General features: G+C 50.2%; 2 protein-coding genes across 2 annotated transcripts in view; one reads left to right on the top strand and one right to left on the bottom strand.

Moving 5' to 3' along the window:
* ASTN2 (astrotactin 2) overlaps positions 1-1,092 on the top strand; it is a 374,972-nt gene extending 373,880 nt beyond the window's left edge. The window contains exon 23 of the mRNA XM_063352726.1: positions 171-1,092. Coding sequence (XP_063208796.1) covers positions 171-408 — 238 coding nt within the window. The 3' untranslated portion in view covers positions 409-1,092. The remainder of the gene's footprint in view (positions 1-170) is intronic.
* Positions 1,093-12,184: 11,092 nt separating this feature from the next.
* PAPPA (pappalysin 1) overlaps positions 12,185-20,119 on the bottom strand; it is a 183,010-nt gene continuing 175,075 nt past the window's right edge. Inside the window, exon 22 of the mRNA XM_063353366.1 lies at positions 12,185-15,823. Within this exon, the coding sequence (XP_063209436.1) occupies positions 15,716-15,823 (108 nt within the window). The 3' untranslated portion in view covers positions 12,185-15,715. The remainder of the gene's footprint in view (positions 15,824-20,119) is intronic.

The raw sequence follows: 20,119 nt of genomic DNA, 5'->3' as shown, positions 1-20,119 counted from the left end.
AGGCAACAGGCCTTGTCCATTCTTGTTGCAAGACGGAGCCGGTGGTGGAACACTAGAGTCCTGTCTCCTGGTCTCCTCTTTGCGTTGGTGGAACACCAGAGTCCTGTCTCCTGGTCTCCTCTTTGCATTGCCCACCCTGCTCTGTCTCCATCTCTGTTTGTCCCCTCCAGGAAGGCACACCTGATCCTGAGGAGGCTGGAGAAGGTCAGCAGTCACTGCTCGACCCTGCTACGCAGTGCCTACATCCAGAGCCGCACCGAGACCATGCCCTACTTGTTCTGCCGCAGCGAAGAAGTCCGGCCACCCGGCATGGTCTGGTACAGCATCCTAAAGGACACCAAAGTAACGTGCGAGGAGAAGATGGTCTCCATGCTGCGCAACACGTACGGGGAGTCCAAGGGCCGGTGAGGGAAGGTGCGGGCCTGGAGCTGTGGGAGGCCAAGGGACTCCGAGGAGTCGAGGACTCGTGATGTGCTGAGTGGCTGGTGGGGGTCGGGGTCGGGTGGTGTTCGGAGGGGGTGGAAGGGGACAGCGAGGCCAAACAGGACTTTCTCACGCAGACGGCAGAGAAACAAGAAATCAGCAAGTTGGACTTTAATTTCTTTTCCTTTTTTTTTTTTTTAATTTTTCAAGAGGAAAAAAGAAAAAAAAAAAGAAATTACCTAATTTGACTCAGCATAAAAGCCTCTCCTTTTTAATCTTTTCTTACTGAATTTCCTGGACTACACGCTCCAAAACCCTGGGAGGAGGAGACACCCGCTGGAGGCCAGGGCCGGGCAGAGGGGTGCTGCTGGGCACAGGGTGACCCCCTCCCTGCCTGCCCTGCCTGCCCTGCCGCCGGGCAGCAGCCATGGGGCATGGGGCCCCGGTGCCATGGTGGCCGAGGACGCCCGGAGGAGGTGGCGTGGGCGGGCAGTGACACCGCGCTGCCAGCGAAGGTCCCGGAGGGGGATGTCGGGGCAGGTGCGAGGACGCTGCAGGCAAGCTGGGCTTTTGTACCACTGCGAGTCGACGGACCGGCTCCGTGCGCAGCCTTCGTTGGCAAGGCTCCCGGCAGCTTGTCCTGTGCATTAAAGATTCATATTAAGTCCATCTTTGCCGCCTCCTTGGTGTTTCTTCCTGACGCCGTCTCGCCGCCGCTTGGGCGTTCGTAGGGTTTCATGGCCATCACGGCTGTCCCCGTGCCGGGACATGGCCGAGATGACGGGCCGTATCTGGACACCAGCGCTGATCCAAGAGCTGGACGCGTGGAGAGGAGGGGAAAGTGCAGCCTCTTTGTGTAGGGTCCTCTCCCTCCCCAGCGCCCAGCACGGCCACCGGCCCCGGCGGGAGCTGGAGACGTGTGGGAAAGCCCAAGAAGGAAGCCAGGGGCTAAAAAGACATGGAGAATCTGGTTTGTTTTACTGTCAGATGTGGGTTAGGCTGGCCCGGGATCCCTGTGGGTAATGGATTTCTCAGCCTGGTAGCCAAACCAAAAAGTGCGGGAGGGCGAGAGGGGGGGAAAAAAAAAAAGCAAACCCACCCCAAAAATCAGATCAGCTCAAAGCTATTGCTTTTTCCTTTTAAAGCGAAACAATGAACCTGGAGGGGGGAAAAGGGAACAGTGTGGGTTGAATGAATCAGTTTTAGTCAGCCCAAAGCAAACAGTTTTGTTTAGTTTCTTCAGGTTATTTAACCCTTTAATGCAAAAGCAAACAAGCAGGAGGTGAATTTCAAAATGAAAATGTTTTGAAACCAAACAAAGGCACGGGATTTCATGTGGAGGAAGCTCAGCCTGAGACTGTTTTTTCTTCTCGAGCTAAACCTATTTGCCTGATTTGCACCCACTCAAATAATTATGATCGTTTCACCCAAACTGCTCTTTTTTTTTGCCCCCCCCCCCCGTCTTTGGTTATGTCTCTTCATTTGTCTTGGGCCACGATGCTGTTGCACAGTCGGAAGCCTCCAGTACCTGCTCAAAGTCCTTCTGGCGTTCACAGAAAACTTGCCTTGATGTAGCAAGCGCCAAAGCATTGCAGGTTGCCCGAGATATTAATTTTTAAGCTAGATGATACCTTTTTCTGATGAAGAGGGTGGTGACCCCTGATGGAGCTGGGCTATGGGCACTGTGTCACTGAGGCTCGTACAGCGCCGAGCACGAGGGCCATGCAGGGACCACGATGCCATGTGTGTTAAATGCCTGTTAACCATCCCTTTGCCCTTCAGAGGTGGCTGGTGGCCGTGGAGTGGGCCAGCAGTAACCACACGGAGCCCGGCGGGTCCCGGCCCCACGGCGTGTGGCTGCTGGCTGCACCTCCGGGGGCTTTGAAGCCATCTTGTTTTCTCAAGGCTCTGGCTCACAGCCGTGCCTTTCCCTGTATTTTACAAACACGGCGTTTTATTTTGTTTTTGTTTGGTTTTTTGCTCGGAGATGATTCATTTCTCCTGGAAGCCCCGTGTGGTGTGCGCTGCGATGGGGAGCAGCTCCGCGGTGTCACTGCGGGGGGTGGGGGGGCCGGCGTTGACCGACCTGGCAGACAAACTGCTGGCGTTTTCTGTAACGTCGCTGGCGGGACTGGAGGCAAATCTCAGGTGTGACGGGGCTGACGCTGCTCACGGGATTCCTGACCATCGTGAGTGTTGTGCTAGGCTTTAGGAATAGGAGATGCCGGCCAAAATACCGGATGGCTGGCTGGTTGCCCTTCAGCATGTTTTTCTCCACTCTGATACAGTGATTCCCCCCCCCCGCCGTGGTATTTTGTGCCCCTGGGACCCCCATTTCAGCAGCCTCCCTTGGCAGAGCTGGGGAGAAAGAAGCGCAGCCCGCAGCACAGGGCCATTTTGCTGCAGACGGTGGTGGAAAGGAGACCTTCAACTCCGGTACCTGGGAACAAGCCAGCAGCATGAGGACAGGCCGGCTCTCCCCCTGCCTCCGCGCTGCAGCTGCGTCCGCTGCAGGGACCAGGGGCTTAATTCTCGCTGCTTACCTTGGAAAAGTGCTGACGAGCCTCACGTCGCATCCTTGGTGAGGCTGGTACGTGTACAGAGCGCGTTGTGTGTCCGCCTGTGTTAATATGTACACAGCAGGTGGAAGAGTCTAGACTCCCGGGCAGGAAGGCTGCGGCGTTCGGCGGCTGTTAACCCATCGAGAAGCGCACCCAGCTCCCGGATCAAAGCCAGACAAGCCTCTGGACGGTGATGCTACCCGGCACGGCGTACCCAAGCCAAACAAAACTGAGGAATTCGTCAAGGTTACACAGCCTCCGGCGCGCAGCTGAAAGGAAGGGTCTGTATTTTCTCCCTGGAAACTTTGGAGAATGTAACCCTCCGGCTCTCAAGATAAACAGCTGTAGTCGCAGCCTGGAGATGCTGGCAGACGGACCTGTGCCCCATAGTGTGTGTGCGCACACACACACACACGCGCGTGCGCGCGCACACACACACACACACACGCACTCTCCCCTCCCCACCCCCCCCCACCATTCCTCCACTTCCCATAGGGAAAAGACATCCTTGCTCCAAGACATCGGATGCCTTTTGCCCCAGGAGCCGGCTCCTCTTGCGAACTCCCAACCTTGCTGTGCCACCGCTGGGCTTTGGCAGACCAGGGGCCAAAGCTGTCCTGGGTGGGGAAGGCCCCAAGGGGTGGATGAATATGAAAAGTGAGTGGGGAGAGGGGCAAAAAGATGCCAACAGCCAAATTTAATAGCTAAACTACCCACATCCATTTGCAAAGCTGAAATCATTTGCCTGATGGCATGACGCAGGGAAGGGTAACGTGGCATCAGTGGCTCCTGGATGGAGTCAGCAGCTTTAGAAGAGTTCAGGTCAAAAGGAGCGACCCCCTCCATGTGCCTCTGCAGTGAGGACATATGCAGGTGACAGCATCGATGGCGCAGCCGTGGGTGCCCACAGGGCACCCCCTGTCCCTGCGCAGCCTGGCCCGGCTCCCACCATCCGTGCCCCCCCACCCCCCCAAAAACTCCAGCTCAGCACTGGGAGGTGGTGTCTCTGCAGAGGCTGCTCACTCTTCACCCCACGTTTGTTCACGTTCTTCCTTTTAATAAACATACGCTGCTACTTTCAGCATCCCTTGAAGGCCCTGCCACACGTCCTTCCTAAGGGCACCCCAAATATGCCATTTGCTTGGCAGCGCAGAGCTGGTGACAGCCACAGGTCCCCTCCCGGGGCTGTGTGGGACCATCCCCTCCCAAGGAGCAGAGCGGCCCCGAACAATCCCCATTGTCCCCATGGCCATTGTTCCCCACCGCCCTGGTCCCGGGCTGGGCTGCGGCTGGCACGGGGCACAGAGGGGCTGATTGTTTGGGTCGCTGTGCCGCCAGTGACACACCGCGCTGGGACAGCTTCTTCCCATGGCAAAAGCCTCTGGAGTCAAGTGCTGTGCTTGCTCCTTTATTTATTTGTTTCGTTTCTGCTTTTCCTCTTTTTTTTTAAATTTTTTTTTCTCGATTGGATGAGGCTGGCGCTGCCGGGGAAGGAGCCCAGGGAGCGTCAGAGGCAGCACAGGCAGCCCCGCTCCTCTCCATCGTGGAGACAGGTCCAGGGATGGCCAAAGGCTCGCAGTGACCCTCATGCTTAGGCGTGACAGTGCCCTGGGATGGGACAGATGCCGCAGTGGCCAGCTCACACCTTGTCGCACTGGGAGGATGCAAACTGCACGTTGTGCCTGCTGGCCCAGAGGCAGGATTAGCTCTCCAGAAGCTGAGCATCACCAGTGAGAATTAATTTGTGCACTGCAGGATGTAACAGAACAAGTTTCTTGTTTGTTTGGTTTTGTTACTAAAAGCACTGAGCCTGTTTTCCTCCCCGGTGTTGGTGGTCGTGACATTGAGCCAGGCGGGACCACGGCTCATCGTCTCACCGCGGCGGGGGGGACGTGCCCAGGGCAGCTCTGGCCCTGTGAGTGCTGGTCCCAGTGCGGGGCTGGGGCTGGGGCAGCCGAGGCTGCGCCCAAAGGGATCCACAGCTCCCGGCTCCAGCAGCTGCGAAGGCTTCGAGGAACAATTTGCATCAGTACAGTGTGATCCAGCTTCGGCATTCCACATGGTGCTGCGGGTGTCAGGAGGCTTTCAGTGCTCAGGTGGAAAGTTTGAGCATCGCAGTGTTAATAAATCATGCGATAAGAAGGATTCCCTTTCCCTTCCCTGCTCCTGACCCCCGCTCCCGTCTCTCCGAGGCCATTTAGCATGGAGCCTTCACCTCTTATGGAAACACCGCAGCATCAGGGCTTGGGAAAGACCCTGTTATTCGGGTGACACTTTGAAAAGCACCTGCTGATTTTGAGCGTGTCTGTGCTACGAGGTGAGTGCCCAAGGACGGAGCTGGGCTTTGAAGTTCAGCCAGAGCCAGCCCCAGATTTCAAAAATGCCAATGAACCCGAAGCACAGGTTGGTTCATCCCGGTGGGCTGGATGATGATAAAGGGAAGCAGCAGCGAGCTCAGATATGAGGCTCTTTTAGGCTGCTTTAAAAAGCTCTATGAATGGGGGAGCAATTTATAAATGGGTTAAATTGGCAGGTAACGTCTTAAGAGCAGGGCAGGGGGGGTGGCTGGAAGTGACCATGTTGCTGATTGGACTAGTTCTTCATTCGTCCTAACTAAAGCGATCAAGAAGTTGTGAATAACTTTTTTTTCTATCATCTGCAAAAAAAATATTAATTTTGTGAAAGCTGTTTTTAACCACTAACGATCCTCCCCAGGCCTGAGAGAAGTCAGCCAAAAGATTCTCAAGACCTTTAAAACTATTTTGACACAGTATTGCCTCACTTGTACTTAAAAAAAATTTAAGACCCTGTCCCTTTGGCTGCATTTTATCAGAGAATTTAGGCCAGTTGTTGACCTGAATGATGTGGGCAGCGGTTATTCCAATCCAGGGCAGAGGGAAAATCTGGGGCCATCGTGGTGTTGTGGCAGCTGAAGAGCCGCAAAAAGGAGACTTTGGGCCTGGGAAGGGCTCACTTTTCTTCACCTCCCAGGTGTGCGCCTTAGAAACTGGGAAAGTGAGGAGGTGGGAGGAAAAAGTCCAGGAAAAGGTAGTGCTGGACCACAAAGTGTTGGGTGGGTTTGTGTGTGTATATGTGTGTGTAAGCGCACACAGGGGCACACATCTGCCAGCGCAGAACACGAATGTGATCTTCTGATGCCCTTGCTGACATGGCAGGACACGTCCTTTTATACTTGTGAGCAGTTTCCTTTATGTTCTTATATTCTCTTAATTTAATAATTAAATTAAAATTAAATTAAATTTAAAAATAAATAATTAATTTACTATTTTTCATTTCATTTCATCATCTTCTTCATCATATTCTTCATATTAATGAGATTAATTAATCTTCATCAGCATATTCTTATATTAAAATCTTTCTGCACGGGCTTTTTCTTTTCTTTTTTTTTTTTTTTTGGTTTTTTTTGTTTTTTTAAGCCTCTGTGTCTTTTTGTCCAAAGCGTTCAAAGTTGCCAACAAACAGCTCCATTTCCCGCTACCAGTGACCAACGCTGTGCTGGCTGGGGAAGCTGTTGGCTTTCAGCTGGGAGGGAGGACTTTGCCGTATGAATTCAGAGCAATTATTTCCCCCCCTTTTCCTATAGAACTAAGGCAGGCAGCTCCTTTTGATTTAACGCAGCCAACAGGAACCGCCGTCACCAGTGCCTCGCGGTCACTTCAGCACGTGGGCCGTTCCGGGTGGCTTTGAGCATGTCACGAGCCTCCCTGGGCCGGTCACGGCACACAAGGGCAGCGGCATTACTGCCACGGGGCTGTGACAACCGCCTTCCTCGCCAGGTCTCAGCCAGGTGTAACATCTGCTGGTGGCCACGCACAAGCCCTGCTGCCATCTGACAGGACAGCGGCTGGAGACCTCGCTCAACACATCTATTGATTGATTTTTTATTTTTTTTTCCCCCCTCCCTCTCTTCAGCCATTGATTTCCAGACAGACGCGTAACCTGGATGCAGAAACTCTTCTTTTGCCCGTGTGTTTCAATAGATCACGCTGGGGCGGGTGTGCACGTGCGAGGGGAGAAGACCCGGGCACGGTTGCTCCCATCTTAAAAGTCCTTATTAATGCTTAATAGACTGTTCAACACACAGGCAACGGATTTGTATAGTGCTATAGACACAAACCATTTAATACATTGTTTATGGGCCTTTTTATCTACAGTATGTTCTATTGATAGGGCTGTCTGTGATGCGCTTATTATACTCTCTTAATAATGCATCGACCGTAGGCAAGGCTGGTGTAGAAAGCACGATGTGCTCTCGCTCGTGCTCGGTCTGCCTCTCTCTCCCCGCTCAATATATTGCAGTCGATTTTGACAGTTAAAATGCAAACCATTTTTTTACTGACTCGCTCATGCCAGTGTCAAAAAAAAAAAAATAAAAATTTAATTTATTCTCACCCTTCAGCCCATTGCCTCCCAACATCCCATGGATTGTGTGGTGTGGAATTAATTTATTGTTCAATCCAGAGGCCATTGACACGCTATAGTATTACTGGCACTTTTTTTAAAGGAGGCAAAGGTGGTACCAGCCAGTACCGTAACTGTGGCAGGTCGGTAAATGGAGGCAGGTGGCTCTATAGCCCCGCGCTGACTAGAGCAGATACAAGGAGAACTGTGTAAGAGGGAAAGCATAGCTGCTATTTAACGCTCCTGCCCCCCGCACCCCCTCCTTGTCCTCTCCCCATGCTCCCAGCCTCCCTGTCTTATCATGGCTTTCCTGGGGAGTTAAATCATTAATGAGTTTGGGAGTTAACCGGGTTAAAAATGACTGCCTTCAGGATCAGGGGTCAGTAACTGTCAGGGCTAAATGGCACCTATCCCGACGGCATGTGCAGCCTCAACGGTTGGAGATGTCGATGCTGAATCAATTCGCATTTGGAAGCTGAATCAATCCACATTTCTCAGTACAACAGCACCAAGTCCCTTTCCTTCCCTGACGGAGCAGGCTCTGAGCGGCGGCAGGGGGGGTCCCCCCCCCCAGCCCTGGTGTGGGGGGTGACATCGGTGACATGGGGCAGGATCAGCACGGCTGGGACCGAGGGGAGGCAAAGCCTCAGAGGGAGGAAAATCTGCAAAGATGGTGGGCCAGAACGGGGCCAAATGATCATCACCATTGGACTCAACGATCTCAAAGGTCCGTTCCAGCCATGAAGATTCTATGATTAATGATCATCAACTTAATTGCCCAGGGAAGCTGCCCTTGGCTGGGGCAGGTGGGCTGTGAGGGCTGAGCCCGGGGCTGCCGCAGGCCTTGCTGGAGCTGCAGCTCCTCCAGCCCTGCTCCCCGTCCGCAGCCACCTGCCCCGGCAACAAAACGCCACACTTCTGGCGAGGAAGGACCAAAAGCTTCTGAAGCCCATTCAGGATTTTTCACACAGCAGCAAGAACCGACAGCCCTGTGGTTTGAATCCACCCCTTTCCTTTTGGACCCGAGAGGTGTCCATCCCTTCACTGACCAAAACTAAAGGGTTGCAGAGCCTCCTTCTGCAGGAGGAGGAAGACACGCGCCTTCACTGCGGGCGAGCCGGCTGGACCAGGACGGGCTGTAACACTGCACGGTGTCGTCTCTCCGTGTCTGTGTGTGTGTGTGCACTGGGCATGGGGCTTTATCACCACCAGACGTGCTCCAGCTCACGGTACATACCTTACAAGGCCTTGGTCTGGCATGGGGGGACTGCACGCCCAGCTATCTCTTGACCACTGGAGACTGCCTTATCTTTAACAGTATGTTTTCTTGTGTGTCCAAAGGCTTTGTCCATCGGCACGTTCGGCTCCGTGGCTGCACGGAGCTTTCAACCTTCCTTTCCTCTTAGGTAATACCCCTGAATCAGGCAAATTCCTGTGGGAACTCATCTTCTGGATGACCATGTTCTGCATCTGACGGAAAGGTTGAGCAGAGACAACTTTAAAAAAAAAATAAATAATTTTTAAAATTAGAACCATCCAACCTCCAAATTTTCAAGCATCTCTCACACCAAAACCTACCCTGGGCACCCATCTGCCCCGAGCGAAGCAGGACCTGAACCGCCCTGGCAGAACCAAAGCTGCCGGAGGTGAAACGGGCCGACACGTGGCTCCGGCCGGCGCTGCCTCCCTCCGCCCGCCGCGGCCCTCTCCCATCAGGGCTCTGTCAAAACCCCGCGATTTTCGAAAGCCCTGCCCAAACCCGGAACGCTGGAGCTCGTCAGGAGCACGTGGATGGGGTGGCCCCACAGATGTGGGACCCCGCGTCCGCGCTCACCCCCCCGGGGACCCGGCCATGCCAGGGGCCAGCTCGACCGAAAGCAAAGGAGACGTGGCAAGAGCAAAGGGTCCAGTTCAGAACTCTTTAATACAAGCTTATATTGTTTGTGTTTCTGATTCTCTGTTCTCCCAACATCTGGGGACATTAACCCTCATATGTGTGTGAGCATGTGTATGAAGATATATACAAAATCACACAGTTAAATATTTAAGCATACAAGGTATTATATATTTATATAATATAGAACTTTAGGGTATAGGAATCAACAATGGCAAAATATTTCTGATGAATCTGACATAACTTTTTTTCGAGTGAAACATGACCTGTTTTTGAAAGACCAGAGGAAGTTGTTGTTTATTAAAAGAAAGAGAAAAAAACCTGTATAAAGAAATTCTGTGAAAATGATTTAAAAAACCTCATGAACCAAAAAAAGGACAACTGTTAAAAACTGTATTGAAAAAAAAAATAAATTAGATGAACAATTGTGTAAATATAAATTAAAAAAGATGACAATCTTAATAAATAAGCTTTACTATTTACATCTTTATATATTGCTTGGAGACTTAAATTAGATCCGTTAAAAACAAACGAACGCAAAATAAAACCCAAAATCGGAGCAGCAAACGTACAGGCGTGAGGTACAGAATTAAGGGTTGAACTGTATTTTGCTTGTTTCTTTTTTTTTTTTCTTTTCTCTTTTATACAGTAGACCAGTAGAATTCTTGTGAAAATAGATCCTCAGCACTTCATTGGAGTATTGGTTGACGTGGCTTCCAAAAGGTGCCAAGAAAGATTCCATAATAATAATAATAATAACCATAATAATCATAATAATTATAACAATAATAAAAAGATACAATATGATACATAAATATGGAAGAGCAGTTGGTAATATGAATACATTTTTCTCTAGACGAGATCACAGTTTTATTTGTAAATATTACACTGATATATATATATAATATTACACATATAATATTATATATATATCATATATATATATTTATATATATATTTATATATATAGTACGGCTCAATCCTGCTCCCAGTAAAGTCAACAACAACAACAACAAAAACCCCCGTTGACTTGATGGGAGCAAAATTCAGCCTTTCATCTGCAGACAGGTAAGTAATTACAGAGGCCGTACAATGCAAACTCCGCAATGGTTCCAATTCCCTCTTTAATTGCTGGTGAAATGTTTCGTTAAAGCCCTGGTTCTTTGCACTCAGAAGATGGAAACTCGTGGCTGAATTGTGGCCTCACCAAACGAATAAAAAAAAACCCCAAAAGACTGAACCAGAATGGGAACCAAAGACAACTTGGACTCATCAGCTCCTCATCTCGACCCAACAGGACTAACACCACCACCAAGTAGCACCAAGACTCCTCACCTGACACCTGAAGCCACCCCAAGCTCTTGTTTTCTGGCCTCAGAGGAAGCAGTTATTATTCTCACTGACTCTTGGATGTGTAGATCAGGCAAAAAGGGGAAAATTCAGTTTGCCAAACTAAGACAGAAACAAAACGTTAATCCCCACTTTGTTCCCTGCTAAAACCACCGGGGATTTTGAACACCAGTTCCATGGGTGGCAGGAACCACCCAACACCAACCCCCTGTTGCCCGAATCGACCGTAGCTCCAAGGAAATACATCTTGGGCCACCTGGACCTGCTCCTGCTGATCTCTTTGGCATGCTCCCACTGAACTCAGTGTTCAAGGTCCTCCAGTGGAAAGGGGACCGTCCCCGGGGCTCCAGTGCTCCCAACAAACGAGGTCAGCTGGAGGCACGGGTGCTTCCACCTCCCTAGCAGGGAGAAGGCCATCCCCAGGGGATGGGATGATGTGGAAGAAACGCAAAGCAAATCAGCCTGGTTGCACCACTGAGACCAAAACGGGGCCCCACAACCATGAAGATTTCATGAGCGTATCTAAGCCGGGCATACGGTCCTCTCCCAGTGATATCAACAGGCCCATTAACTCGCACTGGGGCATCCGGGGATTGTGCAGGGGAGGGCAAGATGCTGCCAAAAGGCTGGGAATTCCCACGGCACCCAAAAATTCAAAGGCCAAATCGCCATCTCTGAAACCCCTTTGAGATCCCAACCTCGGCTGACTTAATCGCATCCCCTCCTGTCTTCTAGTTTGGCCTGGAATGGAAATGCTGGGCCGGGGCGCGGGAAGGGGCCAGGTTGCTCCCTACTTCCTGTGATTCCCGGGAATCCCCTGTCTGCTCACGGAGCAGCTTTCTCCTTCCTCCCCCCCCAACACTCCCAGCCTCTCGCAGCTCTTCGGGATTCCGACTGTGCAGTGCTTCTGAGTGCAGTAATTCGAGCACAGTGAAATACTGGTTAAATGCGTATGTACAGTTGGATAATGTAAAAATAAGCACAAATACACACTTAAAAAAATAATCTGGAAAAAAAAAAAATAATAATAAACTCCGCCCCCCCTCCCCCCACAAACAACAATATACCAGGGGAAAAAATACCTTAGCCTTAGTTCCTGGACTTATCACAAAGCACGAGGAAAACAAACCCAGACAATGTTATAAAACCTCACGGTACTTCTAGGGAAATCTACACTTAAGTATCTAGCTCTCTACTCAGCTGGCAGAATCAGTGTTTTCCTTTCAAACACACAAAAATAGGCTTTGCTCTTCTTGGTTTTGGATTATGCGGGTTTTCTTTCTCCTTTTTTTTTTTTTTGTGGTTTTATTTTTCTTTTCTTCCTCTCAGTAAAGCCTCACTTGTTGTTAATTTTTTCCCCCACTTGAATCAGTTGCAGCAAGAAACTTTTGTTGGCTATTGGGTTTTCTTTTTTTCTCTCTCTTTTTTGTTTCATTTTTTTCCTTTTTTTTTTTTTTTTTTTTCTTTTTCTTAAACACAGGTAAAACCTAGAACAAACCGACAGTTACAACCAAGTGAAACCGAAACCGGAAGGGAGGTAGCTGGAACCCGATTCCAAGAGTCCTCTGGTGCCATCCTCCTTTCTCAGCCTGGGGGGGGGACAGCGGAAGATGCAAGAAAAGCAGGAGGACACCAGCTCAGCCCATCTGCCGGAGGGTGGGGAGGGAGAAGGGTAGCAGCTGATAGGAGTTTCCCACCCCACCACGCACCATTCACCGCTTTCTGCTCCAGCTTTCCCTCCCACTGGCCATGGACACCCCCTCCATAGCCGGGGGGGCTGGCTGGTGGCCCCAACTAGGGTGGAAGCCTTGGCTCACCATCTGTGACAGAGAAGATCTTGGCACTAATGTGACCTGGACTTTACGAGCAGCTAAATTTCATCAGCATGGGCACCCTCTCCTGTTCTCCCAAGCTTCTTGGTTGATGCTGTCCTACGCCACTGGCTCGGTGGGTAGAGGTGGTGGGTGATGTCCCTCTCACCTCCCACCCAAAGGCCGTCACAGTCATGGAGGGTCTTTCCTAGGGACTCCACCAGGCATTCAAGGCCCCTACAGTGGTAGATGCTGCAAGGCCACCCAGCTGGCCTTGCGCCAGGGCGGGGGAACAGGAGACAGGAGCTGGGCAGGTGTCCATGCCCCACAGCTCCCCTCTCTGCACCCCTTGGGAGCACGGTACAGCACCTGAAAGGCAGAGGGCAAAGCTTTGCCCCAGTGCAATCTTTTCCCAATGGATAAAAAAAAAAAAAGCCATTGGGTTTAACATGACTCCGAGCAGCACTTCTGCTCCCAGTTCTGTCAGCCCCATCGGAGGAGATGGACAGTGCCAACATGGCAGTTGGAAAAAAAAAATCAAATAGCAGCACGGAAAGCCTGCCTGTGGGAAAGGGAGTGGGGTCTCCCACAGACCCCAGGACTGAAGATGAGGTGTGAGGCTGGTGGCAAAAGGCCACCATCTCCCTTGAGCTGAGGACTCCAACTCAGCGAGCAGAGGCTGGCCCTTCGCAGGCCCTGAGCTCCTGGAAGCCCACAAAAGCAAGTGGCCATAATGCTTATACAGACCTGTCTCTCCTGGGCAATGTCCTAGGTGGGAAAAGCAGGTGGAAGATCTCCTCCATGCTGAGATGCATGGCTGAGAAGGGGAATTTGCAACTGAGCTGCCATCAGGATGCGTGCAGGACTCAAGCTGGGGCTCCCTGCTAGGGTGAAACCCAGATAGGGTGGATGGGGGAGATCATGCCAAGGTGCCTCGGGCACTGAGGACATGAAGCGTTGGCAGTCTGAAACGCTTTTGAGGTTGTGAGCTCTTCTGATGGGCTGGATGGCACATGAACAAACTGCCAACACAAAAGGGGAAGGCAAAGGGACCTGAAGGAAGCAACCTTTCCATAATTCTTTGCTTCCATTGTTAATTAAGTGGCAAGAGGCAAAAGCGGAAGCTTTGCCCAGGCCCAGAGCCAGTGCTCTCTATGCTGGAGGACGTTCAACCCAACTCCACAGAAGGCGCCCTGATCCCACTGCACCTCCCTTTCCTGTACCCTCCCCCCGCACAGTGGGGGCAGAGCCATCTGCACAGCATCCATAGCCAGGCCTTCTCTGGAATAACAAGGAGCTTCACAACAGAGAGCTCCTCACCTTCTTACGACAATCACCTCTGCAGGCCTCTCAATTTTAGTTCTTGAGATTCATCTCTGGTTGATTCCGACAGAAAAACAACCCACACAGTGGGTGACAAGAGCCTGGCTTCTTGTACCCACAACTCTGACAGTTTTCCATTTGTAGTTCTCCTACCCATTTTTACATCCATCTCCATGAGCTAAATGACCCCCACTTACCCTTCTGCCTTGCTCCAATGCCTAAATGTTCAATTAAGCAGGAGTAGGAAAAAATCCTTCCAACCTGTCTTTACCCAGTAGATTGTACAAGTCAGGAGAGTCCCAAGGAACAGACTTAACACTTGGAAGGATGCTCTTTTGGATTTGTGTTCTTCCCAGCAGGAGCCTGAAGAAGCAGGAGACGAGCCCGAGCCGCACTGGGATTTACATGGGATGGGTTGTAGCAGCAGCACTAGATGCACTGGGCACCTCAGTGACTCAACGTGATGAACCCTATGATGAAATGAGTTCCCAGGGGTCTGGCATCACATGTGCCCCCCTGGGCTGAAAGAGGAGGATGGAGCTATACAAGAGGGAAGTATGAGGTCTGCTGCAGCTAATGCCCTTCCTTCTGGAAGATTAAAAGCAGCTAAGCTCCTGGTCTACCAAAGGTGTCCAACCCACTGGCCTGGCAGCTTAATACTGACAAATATGGCCAAAATTCTAATACTGTCTCCTGTGGTCCTTTCCCCATAGCACGTGCCTCCTCCTCCTCTTCCCTTCTCCTGAGAAAACAGGAGCATGAAGAGGTTGTTAGATATATATCACCCTAAGAGGGGGGTGGAGGAGGTCTAGAGAACCACTCGGCTGGGTGGAGACCAGAAAGCAGATTCCTTTGGCTGGCTGGTGTCCTGTTTTCTTGCCCCAATGCTGAGGAAGAGACCAGAGGGTTTGAAAGGCAGGTTGTAGGTAAGCGTTAAGGCAGACTGTTTGGTTGCATGGGGTTGTTTTTCACCCTGTCCTGACACAGTAAGGAAACGAGTTGTACGGGACATAGCAGCAGGAGTAGCAGCAGCAGACATGCTCAAATGACAAGTGCGGGGGCGAGTTACCCTCTCTGCTCCTCAGAAGCAATCATCCACGTTCCTCGAAGCCAGTCCTTAGACTCCCCATTCCCTGACTCCACCATGGGACCACCTGCCCATCTCCACACAGAAATGTTCCAGCAGCCCTGCAGCTTCCAGGCAGGCTACAAGGGGGCTTTTTGTTGGCTTTTTGAGGGCTGGGGGAGAAGGAGGAGCTGTACAGAAAGGCCACTGCAGTCTGCTGAGCTCCCTGGCTGGAAGTAGCGTTCCTGTGAGGAGCAGATGCATCCCACGTCTCGAGGTGGCTGGGCGTCTGGCAAGTCACTTGCCAAGAGGCACAGCCCCGTGGAGATCCCACCCCAACCTCAGTGCCCCGAGCATGCGATACCTTGGCATTCAGCATCAGAAAAGGCTCAGCTTGGAGTCCTCCAAGAGCACAGCCTCTTCCATGAACGGTCTGAGTTGTGAGTGCTGGAGAGGGGAAAGTGTTTTTGTGTTGATCATAATCTCTCACTCTTTCTCTCTTTCTCTACCTATTTCTATAAATATGTGTACATAAATAGCTTGTTTCTCGCCTTGAATCTAGATATGAACTGTTCAAATTAGGTGGGCATAACATGCTGTTTTGATACAGGAAAGTCTTCTCGACTTGACTCTTGGTTGTTTGTTTTCTTGTCATCACTATTTAAGATATAGTTAATACATAAACCCCTACTTTGAGTTCTCCTTGGACAAAAATTAAAGGCAGACTGGTTGAATTCTAAGGGTCCCTGGTGCAGAAATGCCATCCAGTTGAGCAGCTAAATGTTAAAAACGATACCAAAAGGGATGTGGTGTCTCTCCTAGCCTGCCTTGAGCAATGTGGTCCTCCATTCCACGTCACTTGGCGTTACCCAAGACTGAAGCCACGGAGATCTTTCTGATTGTGCTCTTGGGCGTTAGGGTCCCGGCAAGCACATTCTCCTTGTAGGTCACAGGACATAGGGAAGGGCGTAACCTGGGGAAGGAAATCAAAGACACAAAGGCATGAAGGAGGGAACACACCTATGGCACCCTGGAGAACAAACAAGACCTCTGGAGTGGTTCAGAGAACAGTTGCAGACTTCAGCTGTGTCATTTTTCTTCCCTGATTTACTTTAGTGCTGAGCTGGGGATGCACTGAGGCCTCAGGTGAGGTACCTGTCCCTAAGAAAGGCTGTGAAAAGTGTAAAGAAGAACCTGTTCAACTCATGCAGTTACTGGTCAGCAGATACTCCCTTAACAGTTCACACCAAGCACATGAACATAGGTGGTTGGGGAGACGTGTACTACTCGGGCAACTCTGGGGCTTTTTGGGGTACTTACCATGATGCTTGGACCACATTACACCACCAACCTCTTCTGAAAAGCTATCCTTACCCCAAAAAGGCTACAAACACTAAATGACAGTGAAGTTACAAAACCCTCACTCACATGACCAACTCAAACGTGCACCAAACGTGACTGGGTCCAGCATGTCCCAACTCCAGCCTCCCTGTAGCGCTCCTACTCACCTCCAGCTTGGGGGTTTTGGTGAACCCTACTCCATAGTGTCCCCTCTGTAGGGTGTCATTTAGCAGCACGGCCCTATGACTTGGTTGCTGCTGCTGCCATGCCCAAGTCCATTTGTGCACTTAATTAGGAATGTTCTTGGTTTCAATACCTCAGGGCAAGAACTGAACCAAACACTACCCAGCAGATCAATGACGCCATAATCCGGCAGAGAGACTTCTCTAAATACCTGTTGTGCCTAAGGTCAAGAGACGCAGCTAACAGGCACTGAGGAACGGCAAAGGAATGCAAGTAAGAGACTGCTACGTGCATGACCTGTCATCTGTCCACGATCTCTCTGGAGAAGCGTGGGAAGGAGCTGAAACAATTGCCTGCAGTGCCTGGCTAGCGGAAGTTGATTTTGGCCTATTGCATCATGGTATTTACATAAAGAAAAAGGGGTGGCAGTGGAACAGTGTCTTGCTTGCCCTGAAGTGAATTCCCAAGAATTTCTCCCATCTGCACAGACTGAGCAAATGACCTTACTCCCCTCCTTTCCACTCCTCCCAAGACAGTGCCACAACCTGTTCAAACATTCCCGGCGAGGGCTGCACGCGCGCGCTCCGTCTGCTTCCCTTGGCTTTGCTGCCACATGTTTGCTCTCTCTTTCATAAACACTTTTCTCCAGGCTATGAAGCCTGGGTCCGCCTGTTCCCTATGTATCATCGACAGCACATCTAGGAATGTGGACCAAGCACAGTGCGTGAACACATAGCTGTCATTTCCACCTAGAACTTCCACACGTGTCCTTGCATGTCCATCTCCAGCATGCCTTTCTCCTGACGCACACAAGAGCGGGATGGAGGGGTGTGGATCTTTATTTCACAACTGGAGAGCCTAAGGCAGGGACATGCTGACAGAGACATTAAATAGCCAACGCTCATCACCGAATCAGGGTTTAGAGAGCCCCCTCCCCTTGCATTTGACTTCATTCCCAGAAGATCTGACCCTCCAGGTAGAACAGGGTGTTGACTCTTCATCAAGCCATGGCTTTCGTGACTTACGAGCTAAATAACCAACCAGTGAATAATCTGAATTTACGTCTGTGCAAATGTGGAGGTTGCAAAGAGAAGAGATAGTCCAAAAAGCTACAAGCAAATAAATTCAAATAATTGGAAACTAAAGAAGTTTATAAACTGCAGAAAACAATAGGAGCTTAAGGGTCACTCGATCCAACAGAAGCCAGCCAGAGCAGGACTGTCTCGTATCACAGTGTTATGAATATTCTTAGATAGGAAAACAGAGACGTCTGCAAACAATGGGGTTTGGGGAGGAGGCTGAGGAGGGATTGTTTAATGCCTGAATTAAAATACTGGAATGGAAAAAAGAAAAGACACATTAAAAAAAAATATGGACTTTTCATGTTCAATGTAGAAGGAAACGTTTTGGTTTAGATTATCTGCTACAGTTCAGGTTTGACTCTTCCCTCCAAGACATACAAATAAAAAAGACTATTTCAGAGCAAAAGTTATGGCTTGAAATGAAAACTTATTTCACTTACAAAATGCTCAAACAAAACATTTAAATATGTCTGGAGTTTTCCCCTGTTTTTATTTTTTATCCTGAATCATTCAGCTCAATCTGGATTTGGCAAAGATTTTGACTTTAAAAATCCTCCCTGTTGTACAACGAAGCTACTGGTTGGAGGCGAGACCTGGGAACCTGATTCTTTCAATTTGTCTTGATCAAGCTTTTTCCCCTCCCTGGCCCGGATTCGCTGTTTTTGTCTGTAACAGGCTCACAAAGGCGATTAAGTAGCCCCTGCATTTAAAGAAGAGAGACGGGCTCACAGAGAAGGTGGATGCGCATTTTGCATTGAACACAGGGCAACCACAGCCCCAACTCGGGCATTTCAGTAAAGTGGCTGAAATTAGCCGTGACATCCTACTGCACTTCGTCTCTGCTGCTGTCCACGCGTTAAGTGGGACAGTGAAACGCGCTGCAGGCATGGAGATACCATAAACGCTGCCATTTCACTTGCAGGAACATCAGAGCCAAGAGTGAAAGCCCTGCACGGCTGTGTCTCCAAACTACCAGCTCACGATCCCCTAACCTACTCTGTGGGCCCAAACTGGCGTGACTTTGATGCTGCCTTGAAATGATCTACCTTCTACGTTCCCTCTTCTCCCACTTCTCCTTGTGAGACCCTCGGTTTCCCCGTTGCTCTCTTACAGGTCACTGTGTGCTCACCACTGGAGCAACCTGAACAAAAGGGGCATGCAAGAGATCAGATCACTACTACGTTGCAGCCAATTTCTGGGCAGGGGCAGCCACTGGAGAAGAAATGTCTTGCCGTGTGCTGTCCTCTAGAAACCCTCCAGTCTCCTAACAGTGATCACGGACAAAAGTGCCAAAGCTTTCTCTCTGGGGCAGAGCTGTGGCCCCAAAAGCAGAGAGTTTGGTTGCTCAGCAGCAGCCACAGCAGTGGGTAGCCTGAGTGTAAGAGGGTTTCTTCCTGATCAGATTAGCTTTATTCACTTTATGTCCCTTACACATTTTTTTTTAATGCAATTTGATTTTTACAGCGCTATTGTCCAGATAGAAGAATTGTTTTGTCTTATGGCAGCGAGCTCCAGAGATTGGCTTTCTATTATGTGAAAAGGCAGAGATTTCTACGGGTAATGAGCACAGCCGCAGTCGTATTAGACAAGACAAAATTCTCTAAACACTTCGCAGTAAAGTAATACAGGGTTTCCACTTTAAACAACATCTGCAACAAATACACATTTGAGTTCCCCAAGGGTCTGACTTCCACAGGTATTTGGGGAATCAAACCCACGCATAGCATCTACTGGGATTGTCACAAGTACCCAACTCAGAGAAACCGTAAAAGCCCTTAGAAGAAGGACTGTCTTTTGCCTTGGGCTCGTACAGTGATAGCCCTCTGGAGTACAGAGCCATGAATAAAGTTGCTGGATGTGCTAGAAATAATAAATGCTGAACCTTTTTCTGGCTGATGGCCCATTTAGGTGTGGAGCCCAGATATACACGCTCCAAGATTAACTGCTTCTTTTCTTTTTAAATAGGCCTGTGAAAGCCCAACTCATTAACGGAATATATGACCTGCAGTGAAATTTCCAGGTATACCCATTGTAGAGACAGTATTACAGAATCAGCTCTTCTTCCTTCCACCCGCCAAGTCCTGCGTTCACCCTACATCTATCTCCCCCGGTAGAAAACCTGGCTAGTATCTAGGAGGGCAGGGAGAAAAAGCTAAAAATTAAGCTTAGGGCCTGGCTTGGTCATTTGATGAAGTAATGCAGGATATTGTCTCCTCAGAGTAATGAAAATAGGTTGAAAAAGGCACAACTGAAGAACACAGCTCTGCACGCCTACACGCACCCCCTACACACACACATCTCCTGGAGATGATCCAGAACACAGCCACGGGGTGGATCGACAGCACTCGGGGGAATATGGATCACACCCGAACCGCACTGAACCACAAGCTACCATTCTTCAAGAGAAAACAGACACAACCTTAATCACGTCCACCGCCCCAGGGGCATGCACTGCATGACACACCATGCTCTGAACCTAAGGGAGAAATGGCAGCAGGTGTAGGCTTATGGGCTAGGCAGGAGGTTGGCATGGACATCTGAGGCGTAACACGCAGGAGATCTGAGACACCTCCACCTTGACCAACTCACCACCCACGCTGCGCAGCGTATGAACCCACACTTCCATTCTTCACAAAGGTACGGGAGCCCTAAGCATCCTCTCC

Source organism: Chroicocephalus ridibundus, chromosome 15 (assembly GCF_963924245.1).
Source record: "Chroicocephalus ridibundus chromosome 15, bChrRid1.1, whole genome shotgun sequence".
Taxonomy (NCBI): Eukaryota; Metazoa; Chordata; class Aves; order Charadriiformes; family Laridae; genus Chroicocephalus; species Chroicocephalus ridibundus.
The sequence above is the reverse complement of the archived record's forward strand: the minus strand, read 5'-3'. Positions and strand labels throughout refer to the sequence as shown.